The sequence below is a fragment of the Oenanthe melanoleuca genome, chromosome 6 (genome assembly GCF_029582105.1).
Source record: "Oenanthe melanoleuca isolate GR-GAL-2019-014 chromosome 6, OMel1.0, whole genome shotgun sequence".
Lineage (NCBI taxonomy): Eukaryota > Metazoa > Chordata > Aves > Passeriformes > Muscicapidae > Oenanthe > Oenanthe melanoleuca.
The window spans coordinates 22,825,502-22,840,528 of NC_079340.1; the positions used below are offsets into that span (position 1 = coordinate 22,825,502).

Genomic DNA, 15,027 nt, shown 5'->3' on the forward strand with positions numbered 1-15,027 from the left:
GAGGCCTATTTGACACCACTGTTTCGGAGCAGGGTGTAAAAAATTCACACTGAGAGACGCAAAAATCCCCTAAAAATCAATATGAAAATGGCCAGAAATAGTCCTAAAAGTGACACTGAAACACCCCAAACTGGTAAAAAATTCCAAGCCTTATTGGGAAAAGCATCAGGGAAGATCCAGGACAAATTAAGCCATAGCAACCCATGAAAATGCCTAAAAATTTGCACTCAGAAACACAAAAATCCCTTTGTAATTTGCAGGGATACCATCACTTCAAATCACAGGCATCTGCATGTGTGATTGCCTATCATGTCTGCTATCTGTTCGTATCTCTGTGGCTGTTTCCCATAACCAATATGGTTGTGCATCATGTATGGGACTGGATTTTATCTGAATGTTGGCTTTTCACACAGTGGCACTTTTTGTGAGAGTCCAAAAGGGGCAAAGGGCAATTAACTTGCTTGGATTTTGTCTTCTTGCTCCTGGTAATGTAATGCAGTTTGGCTGATCTCTGACCTTGTACACCAGACTTCTGTCGTATGTATATCTTAGTAATAAAATATAATGTAGCCACCCTTATCTTCAACAGATTGTCTGTTTTTGTGGTAGGTTCTTTATAAACATATTGGCAGGCTCTGAGAGTTCATGCCCTGCCATATCTGCAGCAGGCCTTGGCCTGTGTAGTTGGGCCAAGCAGAAGCAGTGCTGCATCCCAGATAATTGCTTCATGTATAAAAGTATCCTTCTCTTCGATGATCTCTAAGTTAAGACTGTCTGCTGTATGATTGCCTATTGACTTAGCCTATGAGGAAAAAATCCATCTTCTAAGAGCCCAGAAGATATCTAGCACAGTGTTATCCCATGGAATCTAGAGGCATAGAAGAGTAAGGAAGATGAAAACCTTAAAGTCAGTTCTAGTCACCCCAGCACTAGTGTTGTTAGTTTTGGCAAATCCTGTCTCAGCAGTAAAGCCAGCTGCCATTTTGGCATCAACACAGACAAACTTGGCATGATCCCCTCTGGCATCAAAAAAATGCTTCGTGGGAGCTGGCACCAAAGCTGTGAAGCAAGGGTAAGTAAGACCCAAGGGAAACGCCAAGCAGACATGAGATGAGCACTAAAAATAGTGAGTTGCTGTCATTTGCAGAGAAATGAAATAGCACTTGTTAGAGTAAGGCATCCAAGATCTTCATCAAGGTTGTGCTGGTAATCATCTTTGGGACAATGCATATCTGTGATGATGTGACCAAAGGGCACACACAGGCTGTATTTTTGGTACCCACGTGGTGCAAGACTCTAAAACTAGAACAGACGCTTACCGTCTTGATTCTGTGCTTAGGGGATCCTGTTACTGTCTGCAGACTCTGCCTTCTTCCCTGTCTGGAGCAGATTGTCTCCTCTTGAGCCATTACCAAAGTCCTGTTTGCATTCATGGGCATCAGGAAGACAAGAGCTGTAGTGCCAAAAAGCAAGGAGCCAAGCTGGTGTCCCTGTACCACCCCGGATACACTTGCCCTCCTGAGACAGTCTCGTCAAATATTTAACAGCTGAACTGCCCACTCCCTCCCCCTTCTCCCCCTCCCAGCAGGCTCAGAGAAAGCTGAGTAGGCTTTACTGTGACTTCATTACCCACTCCAGACTAAAAGTGAAGCCTGACATCTTCATTTGGGCATCTCAGGTGCCCAAAAACCTGGAAATGCTAAAGGGACAGAATCAACCCTGTCTCTTTTGAAGCACTTACCTCAGTAGGACATTTTCAACCCTTTAGTCCCTCTGTTCCTCAGTGAAGAAGGACTTTGAAGCTATTTAAAACCTCTGGGCTTGGATGGCAGGCGTGGGTGTTGAAGGGGAGTGGTCATTCAAAAGTAGATGATTCACACAGACCTTGGCATTACAGTTGCATTGGTTTTGCCACAAGTGTGAAAAAAAGCATGCTGGACCTGTGGCTGTCATTTTCTGCTGCATGGGGAAACAGCAGTGGGAACAATGTCACTGAGGGCTGGAAACCTCAAGCTACACTTATAAAAAACTATTTTGGTTCCAGAGAAGAGCCTGGGCTTTTCATTGCCACCACTCTCCCATCAACTGAACAGCAGAGTGGGTAGGAGTGTCTGAACAGCCTGGATGTGGTTCCTTTTATCTCTTCTGTCAGATGGGTGTTGGAGAGGACTCCTCTTGGATATGCCCTCCACAACCACTCCTTGTCTGCTCCCTGCCCTTTCCTTGAGTGCCCTTAGGATAGCTTAATACAGAAGGCAGCATCAGAAAAGGGAGTGCTTGCTGTACAAAAGTGCAAAGGGAAGTGCTTTACTGTTGGCATTTCTTCACCCACAAAGGAGCAGTGAAGAGGAGGACAGGTTCTCACTGAAATAGCAGATGATGGAGTGGGTAGTGGCTTCCTCTGTGCTGCACACTGCTTGAGTTCAGGGCTTACACATGGCTTTTGGGTGGAGATGTGGCACATATTTGTACTTGTCTACTTGGCTGGCAATTGCTGTTTGGGATTCAGTTGGAATCAAGAGTCAGTTGGAATCAAGCATGAGCTGTTGCTGTTGGGGCTCTCGGTAACACTGAGAATATTTTGAAATGCACAGTCTCATCCTCCCTGGTTAACCAGTTACTCAGAGACAAAGATAATACCAGTGAGGTTGAAATACACTGTCTCTACTTGCTTAACTTACTAAGCTGCAAAATCTTGCTGCACTTCTGAATCACTGAGCTGACAGAAGTGACGGCCTGTGGGGAAGAAGCACAGCTTCTCACCACTGCAAATCCTTGTGCTTTGTTGCACCTTAAAGTTTATTGATCCATCAGCCTGGTTGCAGTGCTTGGTCACACCAAGTTCCAACATGTATGGTGTCTCTTTCTGAAATTATTCTTTGCTTTCTCCAACAAAGATTAAGACATTTGGCCTGAAACATAGTAAATGGTATGACTCCAGTGTTCTTGTTTTGTAGTTGAAGTGCATGTGGATTGGGGGACCCGCTTTACCCCACTCCTAAACAATACAGTAATACTAGGCATTTGTTTTGGGCCACTTGTCCCTTGAGCAGAAGAGTAGATATTCTAGATCCTGCAGGTACTGGGACATTACCAGCCTGACCTCTTCATCTTGGTCCTCTGGAATTTGTTGATGGCATTCTTGGTAGGCGGTGCCAATGCTGTGTGTTACATGAACCCGATCCTCACACTGGAAAGTCATCATGTTCTTGTAATGGTATCATTAGGGTGGGGAAGTTGCCTTCACTCTTCAGGGATCTACGAGTGCACAGGTGGGCAGACAGAAATGGTTTGTAGGCAGACTTAGCATTGCATTGCAGTTCCAAGATTGGTGATCTTCCAGTGTCTTGTGCTAGTTTTGCTAGCAAACAAGTCTCTTTAGAATATTTGCTGTCAAGGCAGATGGAGCTTGTTGTTCCTGGATATTGTCTTATTCTAGTGAAACAGGTCTGCTTTTACACCTTTCTGTATGTTTCTTTCTTTTTTCTCTTCTTTATTCTCTAAACCATCTCCAGGATGGGGAAAGATAAAGTCACCTTCATTGAGGTTGGTTTTTTTCACATTTTGTTTTGAGTGCACACCAGATTTGTGAAGTCTCAGTCTTAGCACCCAGAGCTGCAGGCTGACTAACAGAAATGGATAGCTGGTGCTCCAGAAACACTCCTCTTATCAACATGAAAATAACAGAGTGCATTGGGGCAGATGGAAGAGTAATTAGATAAAATTGTTCCAACTTTATTGTCAACCTATGTATGTAGCTGCAGAACTATGGTATTAAAGTTTAATCAAGAGGATATTACACATCATCTATATTTACTGTTCAAAACATCTCCCTGCCTAGAACTGTAATAGTGGAGCAACTGAGAGCAAGCCTCATGCTTCAAGCCTGACAGATTTGAGGTGCACAACATCAATTTCTGTTGCAATTGTGTTATCATAACTGGACCTCCTCAGGGTGTATCAAAATGAGTACTATATCTTGTTTGGTTACCAGACCTGCTTGCAAGCATCTCCTATCAAACATGGAAAGTGACTCTAAAATAGTCCAAACAACTTCCATCATGTGCTTCACTTGTATTATATCTGAGGTCATAAGGCACAGTGTGTTGGCCTGTGAAGGTACTAAGCAGCATCCTTTGCTGGACATAATGTTTGAGGCAGAAGGCATGCTGTGGAGCAGTATTACATTCTGGTAATGCCTAGAGGCCTCTAGTCCCTCTTTTCCAGAGTAAATCTGATGAAGAAGCAAATTTTGAAAGTAATGTAGACCCCATAATCTGTCCTGATATTAGTCCTGACTTTTTAGAGCCCTCAAGAGAGTCATCTACTGAGGCACTGTGTGAACAGGCACACAAAACTTGTGTTGGTTTTGTTCATTATATCTTGGATAGACACACTCTTGTGTAGCCTTTGCAGATCTTAAATTTCAGGTTTGTATAAAGGAAGTGAACCCATGCTGAGCCTGCCTTAGAGCTGCTCTTGCTTTCATTAAAATAATTATTATTTCAGCTCTGGTTTCTCCCCAAGGAGAAAGCAGTAGAAAATTAGAAGGGTTTTGGAAATGGGCAATGAGCAGCTGAAGGCTTTTGGAAAAAAAATTCACATTAAGAGGATAGGGAAGATTGATATCTTTTATAAGAAGATAGCTAACAGGTACAGAGTAATGAATGGGTGATAAGATGGATGAGGACTTCTGTTACCACCTGCTAATAATATGAAAGTCATATTAGAAGGTGGTGAATTCATTCCTGATGAAAGAAACTATTTTTTCGCGACCACTGTCTATGAAACTCACTGCTGCCAGGCAGAGCTTTGGGGCAAGAACTTATGAACTTAAAAAAAGAAGAGGGAGTAAAAGGGTATATACAAAGCAATTGCCATGGCTAGGAGAACCTAGGTGTTTTGCAAAGGTTCTAAGGGTGTTGATCAGGGTTTTATAAGGTATGAGCTACCTTGTCCAGCTCTTTTTTTTTTTTTTTTTTTTTTCCTGTCCCTCTACAGGATATTTTTCCATAGTCGTCTATAGCAGAGTTGTGGAGCGTGTTACTGACTGCTGTCACTCAGGGACTGCAAGAGAGCGTGGCTGCTCCTGCTGCAGTCAAATGTGGTAATGCCTGCTTGCAAGCCACCTTTTTTGTGTCAGTCTTTCCAGGATTGCTAAATTCACAATTAAATTAGGATGCTTTTGCTTTTGCTTTTCCGCCAAGTGGCTGCTTTTGATAGTCCTTCACAACTTGTCTTAGGTCTGGAATGACGCTTTGCCTTTTGAGTGTGTGCTGGGGCAGAGGCGGGTGGTTAAAGTTAGATTCCTTCTGACAGTAGGGATTTAGAAACTGCTGCATTGGCTCAGCCGTGGGATCTGCCTAGTCCAGAGCTCTGGATAGCAACAGCCAAAATCGGATGTTTCAAAGGCCAGTGCGAGGCCACAGAACAGATTACTAAAACAGAAACCTGCCCTTTTATATCGCTGGTGTTTGGCCATAGAATTGGAAAAGCAAAGGTTGAGAGTTTGTTTGATCCAGGAGCACAAAAACTGGAAAATCCCATTGCCTGGCTGATGCTAGTTAGCACTGATGTTTTGTATCCTCCAGGAAACTGCTTTGTTGCTTGTTTTTTCTTAGGGAAATCAGGGATGTGCTTACCCTTAAACAGCATTTTTAGATGGTGCTTTTAAGTTGGTGTAAAAATGAGTAATGCTTGTGTGTAGTCTCACAGCCCAGTTATGGAGAGGATACACAGAGTAATCTCATTTGGGAAACCACTCTGGGCTGAACTGAGAGCAGGCAGCAGCGGTGGTCACTGAGTGGTTTTAGCGTGTGCAAAATGGGTGTCTTTTTCTGACACTGCTGAAAGCTGTCTAGCTGTTGGGGGGCAAGGGGTGTCTGTTCTGCTTTAGCCTTCCCTTTTTTTCTTTTTTGCCTCCTCTTGAATTTTTTTTCTCCTCCTTCAAATTAGCATTTGTAAGAATTTATGTGATTTCTCTCTCTCGTCTGAAGTACTGAAATTGCTATTAAAACTGCTACTAAAAAAGGCATTCAATGAACTCACTATGGAAAAAAGTATATTCCATTCCTTGTCATATATTTTAATGTGTTGGGCTCCAAAGCCAAGGGGAGTTTGTCCTCTGTCAAATATCCATGGAGCTGCTGCTGGGGCATATGGGAGTGGCAATGGTGTCCCAGTCCCCCCCTCCCCCCCAGACAGACGAGGACAGCTGCTGATTAAAGAGAAGAAGGAAAAAAAGATGTTGCTGAACTTTCAAAGTGGAGGTAGAAAAGGGAGTTAAATTTAGATTACCTTCTGCAGTGTCATCTTCTACACCACTGTGGAACTTGCTGTACTCCTTGCTTGGGGGAGGACAAACAAGACATGCCATCCTGGGCACCGGATGATAAATTTGTTTATAAGGCTTAATTGCCCCTTGGCATGAAAATGTGAAATGAGCTTAAGTAGAATGAGAAACCTTTCGACAGAGCTAGTCAGATTTTCCTTGGGGAGAGGTGGATTTGAAACTCTTCCCATCACCTGTCTAATCCTGGAGGGGTCCAATCCTGATCCTTCAGGAATCAGGGAAGTTGCTGTTTCTTTAGAGGGACAGCTGTTATCTGGAGGGGCTGAGAGTTGAACAATGCTGTGAATCAGAAAAAGTGGAACTGTGGTGGCAGGCAGAAGGTGCTGTGGAAGTGCTTTGGATCTGTGAAGACTGCCCAGGGTCTGGAGGTACTCGGAAAAACCATGGTGGTGGCTTCTAGGACTCCAGTGCTGTTCAGCAGCCAGCATCAAACTTAATTTTCTTCTCAGAAATAGATGAACTGTCTATTTTTGCTTAGTGAGATTTAATCATCACCATGCTGTTTGCTCATGACAGCATTTTTAGTAGACTGCCCTCCATTGCAGCATCCCCTTAGCAGGGAGGAGACCACTTTTGAAGTTCTGCTCCACCAGGGCTCTCTGACGGGTCCCATTTGCAGCAACCTGCCTGGTGTCACCCCATAGCTCAGCAGTCTTAAGGTTCAGGGCTGCCTTTTTTTATCTTTCTTTTTTTTTGGGGGGGGGGGGGTTTGTTTTTGTGTTTGGAATTTTGTGTGTGCGCATTTTTGTGCTGGGGGGTTGTTTTTAATTTTAGTTTTTTGGAGTTTTTTGTTTGGTTTTGTTTTTTGGGGGTTTTTTGTGTTTTTTTTTTTTTTTTTTTTTGTTTTGGTTTTTTTTTTTTTTTTTTCAGAACTGCCCGACCTGATGTCATTTCCCTGTTGCAAACACCCCGGCTGGGCTGCGTCTGAGATATGTCACAGGGAGTGGGAGGAGGAGGAGGGGGAGCCAGTGAGTGCGTGCAGTGTCCCAGGACCCTGTTTATTTAGCATTCCCAGCTGAGGAAGCCCTGGTTTAAATAGGATCAGAGGAGCGGGCTGCCCACAGCAGATGAAGAAATGGTTGCTGTGGGGCTTTAAATTCCTGCCTTCCCATGTGCTGGCGTGGAGGATGAGCCTGCAGAATGCCTTTCCTCCTGGGTCTCAGACAGGTAACCAACCGGCTTAAGTGCGGTGGGAGCTGCTTGCTCAGGTGGAAGATGTGACTGATTACTTTTATTTTTATTTCCCCCACCTCTAAGGATATGATTTCTGACTTTCCCAAAACGGAACTGTACAATCAGCACTTCCCCACCCGTGGTGTGTGAGAGGAGAGCACAGTTGTGTGAGAGACGCTTTTTATTAGCAAGGAAGGAGCAAAACTGTGAGCCAGGGATAGAAACTTCCTTGTTGTTGTCGGAGGCTTTGCAGCAGGGAGACTCTTTGTGTCGTGCTCCTGTGGAGTTTTTGTTTGGTTGGATTTTAGGGTGCTTTCCACAGTCCTTAAAATGGAATTGCGTTTGAATGTTTTAAAAAGTGCCAAACTTTGAACTGTTTTCTTGTACAGGCATTATTCTATATGTAAAACGGTGCATTTTTAAAAAGGGAAAAAAAAAAAAAAAAAAAAAAAACCGAAAAAAAAAACAGAAAATACCCAGAAAAAGTCTTTATATATACATGTGTTAGTGTGTATGTCTCCTCTCTAACAAAAGTCACCAAATGGAAAATGGCAACTTGCTGTGACCCACAGCTTGGTAATTTTAAAATTGTTTTGAGAGTTTGAGCTTGAACAAGAAACTTGGGATAATTTAATAGCTGGTAATATCGAGTGGAATGAGAAGTGGTAGCAACTGCCCAGCTGCTCTCTGCTGGAGGAGGTGCCAACTATGTGTTCCTAGGCTGGGGAGAGCAAACCCTTTTTTTGGTTTGGGAGGCACGTCTGTAGGGGAATCTAACTGTAAACTCTTTCCAGCACTACTGTGATCTGTAATCCACAATAAATAAATATTGAATGATATCAGAGTGCTGCTTGCAGTTTCTAGTTTAGAATTAAGAAGTCGAGATTGGACCATAACATGCTTTAAACTACCTACTTTCAGTTGTTTAGCAGTGCTAAAAAGACTTCAACGCGCTGCTGAGTAAACAGTGCTGTCTCTTTTTTCTTATCAGTCCAGTTTTGGTGAAATGCAGCTCTCTCCCCACCCCTACAACCCCCATCCGAAAACAGTTTTACATAAGAAACTACCTCTAGCACAATGACCTTCTGTGATTGGTGCAATAGCTATAAATAATAGTTCACTTGTTAGCACTCAGGGCAAAGAGACTTGCCTTAAAAACTCGGAACTGAACCAGAGGGGGAAATTCAGGCAGAAAGGCTGAATGGCTTTAGGTAACTCTCAAACTGCAATGAGATGTAGCTGCCTCAAATGCTGAGATTGCTTCAGACTCACGGGTGTGTTTTTCTCTAAAGTTCTGTTTTTAAATAATTCATTTTATTTTAGAGATGTGTTCAGTGCAGTTGGAGTGCTGCATAAGGTGTAAAAGTAGAAGTTAGGTGTAATTTGGCTTCATTTTCTGGAGCAGTGAACATCTGTAGTCTCGGTGGATGGATGGTACTTTTTTCTCTGCTGGTAACTTTGTGGCATCAATAGAGACATTTACAGGAAGCAGGAAAAAAAGGTGTTGCCTCAAGAACACAAGAGCAAAGTTCTTGACTATTTTTATCCACTGATAAAGGATATAGTGAAAAAGACCTGCCTGAACTTGTCTTAGTTTTAATAATTTTTTGTCTTAAAAAATTAAATCTTAAGTATTCATGGTTGTGTCCTTCATGCAAATACTATTCAGTAATTTATTTTTCCAAAGGTTGTTACTGAATAGTGCTGTTTAATTGGAAGTGTGGGAGGAATTCAGGAACATCTCATCACCTCCATTGTTTTTTGTTTTTTACTTGGTACATTCAGACTGTAAACACTTGGCTGTCTGGGATGCCCTTTGTTGTTCTCACTCAACACAAGGGGTGCTGATCCTGGGCTGCAGGCTCAGAGAAGAGGTGCTGAGTGGGGTGCCCTCCCATGAGCTGGTGAGGATGGAAGGATCTGAGTGAGGCCTTTGGCTCCCCAGGACCAGCACCCTGTGCTTTGCTCCCCTGGACTGCACTGAACAGCTGCTTTCCTTGGATCTGCCTTCATTTCTTCTTTGGGACCCAGCAGTATTGTAGCATTAATTAGAGATGGACCTGGCAAAAGTAAGGTGTCTGGTTGATTTTGGGTTATTTTTATTGTTGCAGTAGGGATGATATTTAAATGCCTAAAAAGCTAGGTCAGCACTATCTGACATCAGTGCACTGTGGGTGTTTGAACTCCCACCCAAGGACACATGATTGTAGAGGGTCTCTGCTTTTAGTTTTGTATGAGCATTTCCTCCTAAAGGTGGAGGTGGAAGCTCGAACAGATTCACCTAGTTCACTGCATAAATAAATTTAAAAAAGAAGGAAGTTGTTGGATTCTGAACATTGTCAGTTTTAATTTTAACTGCTTGAGGTTTTCATCATGGCCTTCTGTTTGGTGGTTTAAACCAGCAAAAGGCAAGCGGCCTCCCCAAAGCTGTAATTTCCTAGAAGTCTACAAGTGTATGTATATCTTTAATGTGGGAGGGCTAAGGACTGCAGCTGGGAAGCTTTTAGCAAGGGGTGAGGAAGTAAACATATTAAAATGCTAATGTGTAGTTGTCAGAATCTGAAATTGAAACTTGCAAAAAACAAAAATGAAGCCTCCTCTTACTGAAATAAATCCAAGTGTCCATATTCTGTGAAAGGATAGTGTCTCTTTAAAGATAGTTGGAGTATTTCTTCAGGATAAATGGATGCAGCAAACCAATTTGTTCCTCAGATAAAGGTTAATAAAACCTTGGAGGTTCTGCATCTGCTGGGGGTGAGGATGGGTCTGCTGTGGCTGATTAATCTTGGTGATCTAAATATAATTCTCCTGATGCTGGCATTAGTGAAGCAATAAATGTTGTGGATTAGAATTCCCATTTTGGAGATCTTTATTGTGCCTGAGACAGCTCAGAGGCATCATTCCTCCCCCACTTACTATACTTATAAGTGTTTTGATATTTGTACTTACTACACTTTTTTTTTCCACATTCAGCAAAACAAAATTTTTGGTGGTGGCTTATGAAGAAGTGTCCAGACTTGATTTATTTCCTGGCCTCAGCTGTCTGTCATAAGGCAGGCTTACAGGAATCTATCCCCTGTTGTGCTGGCAGGGCCTGGCACGTGAGGTTCCAGTAACTCCCAGCAGTCAAAGCCACTTTCATCTTTGGCAATCTTACGTGTTTTTGTTAAACTGAACCCACCAAAGACATGACACTTGCTCAGATGGTTTTATGTTCCAAAGGACTAGCAAGTGTAATGTTTACAGACAGGAGGTGTCTGGAAGCATTGGTGCAGGCTCAGCCACACTGGTGTCTGTGGGTCCTGAGCTGCCCTGGTTATCCAGGGCTCCCCAGCAGTTCTGCCTGTCCTTGCTGTGACCCTACCTGCTGTCCTTCTCTGACAGGATATAGTGAGTTTTTATTTAATATTAACTCTGATTAGGAACTGGGGGGCTGCTGGCAAACCAGGAATTGTGGTAAACCCTGTGGCAAGATTGGGCATTCCAGCCTAGTATTTTCAGTAGCAATTTTAACTTACTACCACTTGAGTGCCTTATCTGACAGAGATCATTTTCTTTGGTAGCTCTGTGTTTGCATTCTCATGAGCTGTTGCTGAGGCACTTCGCTAACCAGCACTAGTGATAGTCTGATATGTGGGATTGAGTAACATCCAACTGGGAACTAATAAATAGTGAATATCAAATAGTTGTTTCTGACATATTTAATATACTAACAACCACTTCCATTCTTTTACTCAGAACACTTAAAGAATATTTTTGGTTCAAATACTGATTGTGAGTTACTCAAAATACATACTTCAATGTATTTTTCTGAGGATAGTGTCACTTGCTTGAATCCATCCTGCCTGTTATGGGTGTGGCTGGGTACTGAGCAAGGGACTGCTGCCTGCGATTAATGAGATTAGTGAAATAACTAGGTCAGGATTTTGATTTATTATTAAATAGATGCTTATTACCAAAGTCCCTATGAGAGCTGTGAAACCAGAAGGTCTGGAGTGGTCGCAGGTTGAATCTAGGTCCTGTTAAAACCAGTTATATCTTGCCCTTCAGCAGATGCCATTTTGGCAGTCTCCCTTCATCCTGTTGCTGGGCTTTTCTCTGAGTCCCTCTATCTGTATGCCTCTTATTCAGGTCTTTACTCACCCTTGTCATCCTGTTGTCATTCTCTGTCTCCTCCTGTTAAAATAGTAATTTGCTGCATAGTGCCTTGACTAATGCTGTAGTGAAGTTTACAGAAATTAGGGAATCAGAACAGGTCAGAAAAACTGGCTATCCTGGAAGACAGAAATGGCCTATAAATTGCTGTAAGTAAATGCAAGTTACATTTCCAAGTGTTTCCCAAGGTATTGCCAAGGCTAGGATGAATGGATACTCTGGCAGTTTGAATGAGACATAAGAGTCATAAAAAGGTGCTCATATTTAGGCTAGTGAAGTCTGGATTTCTGTAGAAAGAGGAGACAGAGCAAAAAGCTAAAATGGTTATTAGATTTCGTGATACTGGCCACTGCTGGTTTTGGTTACCTGATTAATGCCAACTGAGGAGTCAACTTTTGTAGGTGGTTGGCTGCCAACTATGCACTTCTGAGTGTGGGCTGTGGCGTTTGTTGCTGCGGTTGCACATATTAATTTTCAGCTTGGAAAAGAGCCATGCTAGCCTGGAATTTGCTCATCTTCATCTTTCTTCCTTCTGACTTAGCAGCAGTATGTGCCCAGGTTAGCTGCTTACTTTTGAGAGTAGAAAAAAAGAGAAGTGCCTTGATCTTTTATGGTGATGGAACTCAACTGTCAGTCAGTTATTTCTCTTTATTTCCAGCATTGGCTTCAGACACAATAAATCCTAAAAGATTTACAGCTATTAAACCCAACCATTTACTACTGAAAACCTTTGCAAAAGTAGGGTAAGGAGGTCTTGTCCATCCTTCCTTGCAGCGAGGAGCAACTCAGTCAAACTACAGACCTTCATGAATGGCTCTTGTCTTGATAGTGCCCCAGATTTTGACCTTTAATTTGTCACACAGACCTCCAGTAAAGGTCTAATACTAAACTGGAACGTGAAGAAAATAATTGGCTTTTTTCCTTGGCACTGACATTACTGTTTGCTGTGGCTTCAGAAGTGACAACATACAGCACTGCCTTGAGTTCTGTTATATCTACCACTGCTGGATATTTTAAGGATTATTTGTAAAAGCATTTGACAGCAAAAGTGGACTACTGGCAGAGTTGCTAGTATGGTTGTGAGTTTATCACAAATGCCAAATATTGACAAGAAAATAAGTTAAAAAAAAAAATCTTATTCACTGTTACTTTATAAAATTTATGACATGTGAAGACTGATTCAAACTGCTACATCTTAATACAAAGAGACTCTCAAAATGCACCAGGTGAGGTCTTCCCAGCTCAGCCAGTTTCATGACAAAAGAGCCCATACCACATATCACAAATCCTTTCTGTTGGACTGGACTGGGAGGGAACACAGGCTCCATGTCTGCAGAGTGTTCTCCCAAAAGCTCCTGGCTTTTTGTGTGTCAGGAGTGAGTGGATCCAGTTTCTCAGACCAGCTTTTAAGATGGTACCATGGAGGCAGTGATGCACGTGCAGTCTAGGGTACATCCTGATTTACAGGACAAAGTGAATCCCCTGAAACTATCTGGGAATCTCCTAGGTGGGAGATAATGGATGGCATGTTCTGGCTTCTTAGATGTAGAACAAGACTATTCTGCTCTAATGGAGTTGAATGCCCTTTGAGAGCAGAACCGTGTAGATCCTGCTTAGTAATCCTGCCTGGAGGCATCTACAGTTACCTGAACAAAGGCTGGGGGGAAGGGATGTGCTTGCTTGCCTGGACAACAAGAAAAAGAGACTCTCCTTCAGCAGGGAAGCCTACTCTGGAATGTAATAGCCACTGGCTATTGGGGAAGAACATGCTTTTGGAAAGAAACCCTCCCCCTTATTTTCCTGAGGCTGTCTTAAAAATACTCCAAAACCCTTCTGTAACAGTTTAATAAAAACTCCATGATGGTAAGAATGACTAAAAATTACCATTACAAGTGCTGCTTGCAATGGAAATTAAAAACAAAGGCAGGTCAATAAAATATGAGCACTCCAACTTTGCTTCTATGAGAGTTCTTTCCACCATATGTTTTTTCCTTATCTGTAAAATTACTCTTTCAGCCCTGTGCCTTGTCTATGGCTCTTAGTGTGAAAAAGGAAATAGCATGCTTTCATAGCACAAGTGCTTGGGATATTGTTTCCAGGAGACATTTAGACTCTAGATAACTGTATTGCTGATATATCTTAAGTAGTTAGTTTGGCAGCCTATGACACAAGGAATGCATGGGAGAAGGAAGTAGAAATAATAAAATGCTGCTGGTATGAAAAGTGCAGCCTGAGATTTAAATAGAAATTGAAGTCAGATCAAAGTGCTTGGAAGTAGGTAGAAATTTCCTAACAAAGAATGTCACAGTCTCTGTCATGGCAAGGGTGACTCTATGTAACCTCTTCCTTGACTTGCAGAAAAGGAGCAAACTGTACAGTGGCTCAGCTTTTCACAGAAATGAGTCTTGGCTTAAAAGAGGAAAGGAGATTGAAACACTTGTTCCAAAAAAGTCACCTGTAATATATCCCAGAACAATGCTCTCCTTGTGCCAGAACCTTTCCCTACTAGACTTCTCTTTGTGAAGACCTGTTGCCTTTGTCTTTTATCTCTTTCCCTGTGCCAGGCTGTGTAACCCAGTGTTAGAGATAGCCATGCTCTGAACTGTAGTAGGACCTTGTGACCTGCTGGGATCCTTTCCAAACCAAATTATTACTTGATTCTGTGAAACTGTTTGGAAACATGGGTGACAGTTCTTGGTCTGACATGTGGCCCCCAAGTCTAATAGCTCAGTGTTCCCAAAAGCCTGTTGGTGCCTGGGCTGGCAGAGGGCTGCAGAAAGGCTCCAAAATGAGCTGCTTGGACTTGGAGGAGCGTGGCTGGTGGTCAGCACTGCAAGGGCTTCAGAACCCCTGGCTGTTCTGAACTGAGGGAGCTGAAAGCCAACCATGGGACTCTTTGAAGGTACAAGCACATGTGCATTGGCAGGGAAGAGCATTTGTCTTGGTCAGTGTGTAAAGAAGCTTTGGACAGGAAGATTTATACTCTGCTCTAGATGGGAAGCAGAATGTTGCTTGAGACTTAATCTCCAGGAACAGCCTGCAGAACACCATCCTAGCTGCTCAGGATCCTCAGTATATTCTCAACAGACACACCCGTTGGCCAGCTGGGTTAGCAAGGAGCAGCCCAGCACATAAGCATGTGTGGAAAAGTAATTTCAAATATAATGAGGATGGCAAGAGGGAGTCAGTAATTTCAAATAAAATGGTGTGATGAAACCCTCTGAAATAAGACTGCGGCAAGTTTTTAAGTGGGAAAAATGCAGTTGAAGATGTTATGAGTTACTGCTGCCCAAAGACACTGATTTGTTCTACTCGTTGAAGCAGGCAACACTGAATGGATGAGATTT

General features: G+C 42.7%; 1 protein-coding gene across 5 annotated transcripts in view; it reads left to right on the forward strand.

The window, feature by feature from the left end:
- WBP1L (WW domain binding protein 1 like) overlaps window positions 1–15,027 on the forward strand; it is a 59,262-nt gene that overhangs the window by 27,363 nt on the left and 16,872 nt on the right. Inside the window, exon 1 of one of the 5 annotated variants that reach the window (XM_056494510.1) lies at window positions 5,035–5,107. The exons of 2 other annotated variants lie outside the window; for them this stretch is intronic. Coding sequence is in view for 2 of the 3 variants with exons in the window: in XM_056494509.1 (XP_056350484.1) it covers window positions 7,420–7,519 (100 nt within the window). In the remaining variant the exon portion in view is untranslated. Of the gene's footprint in view, window positions 1–5,034; window positions 5,108–6,477; window positions 7,520–15,027 lie in introns of those variants that run through there. 2 more of the 5 variants (XM_056494508.1, XM_056494509.1) reach the window with 2 other exon arrangements.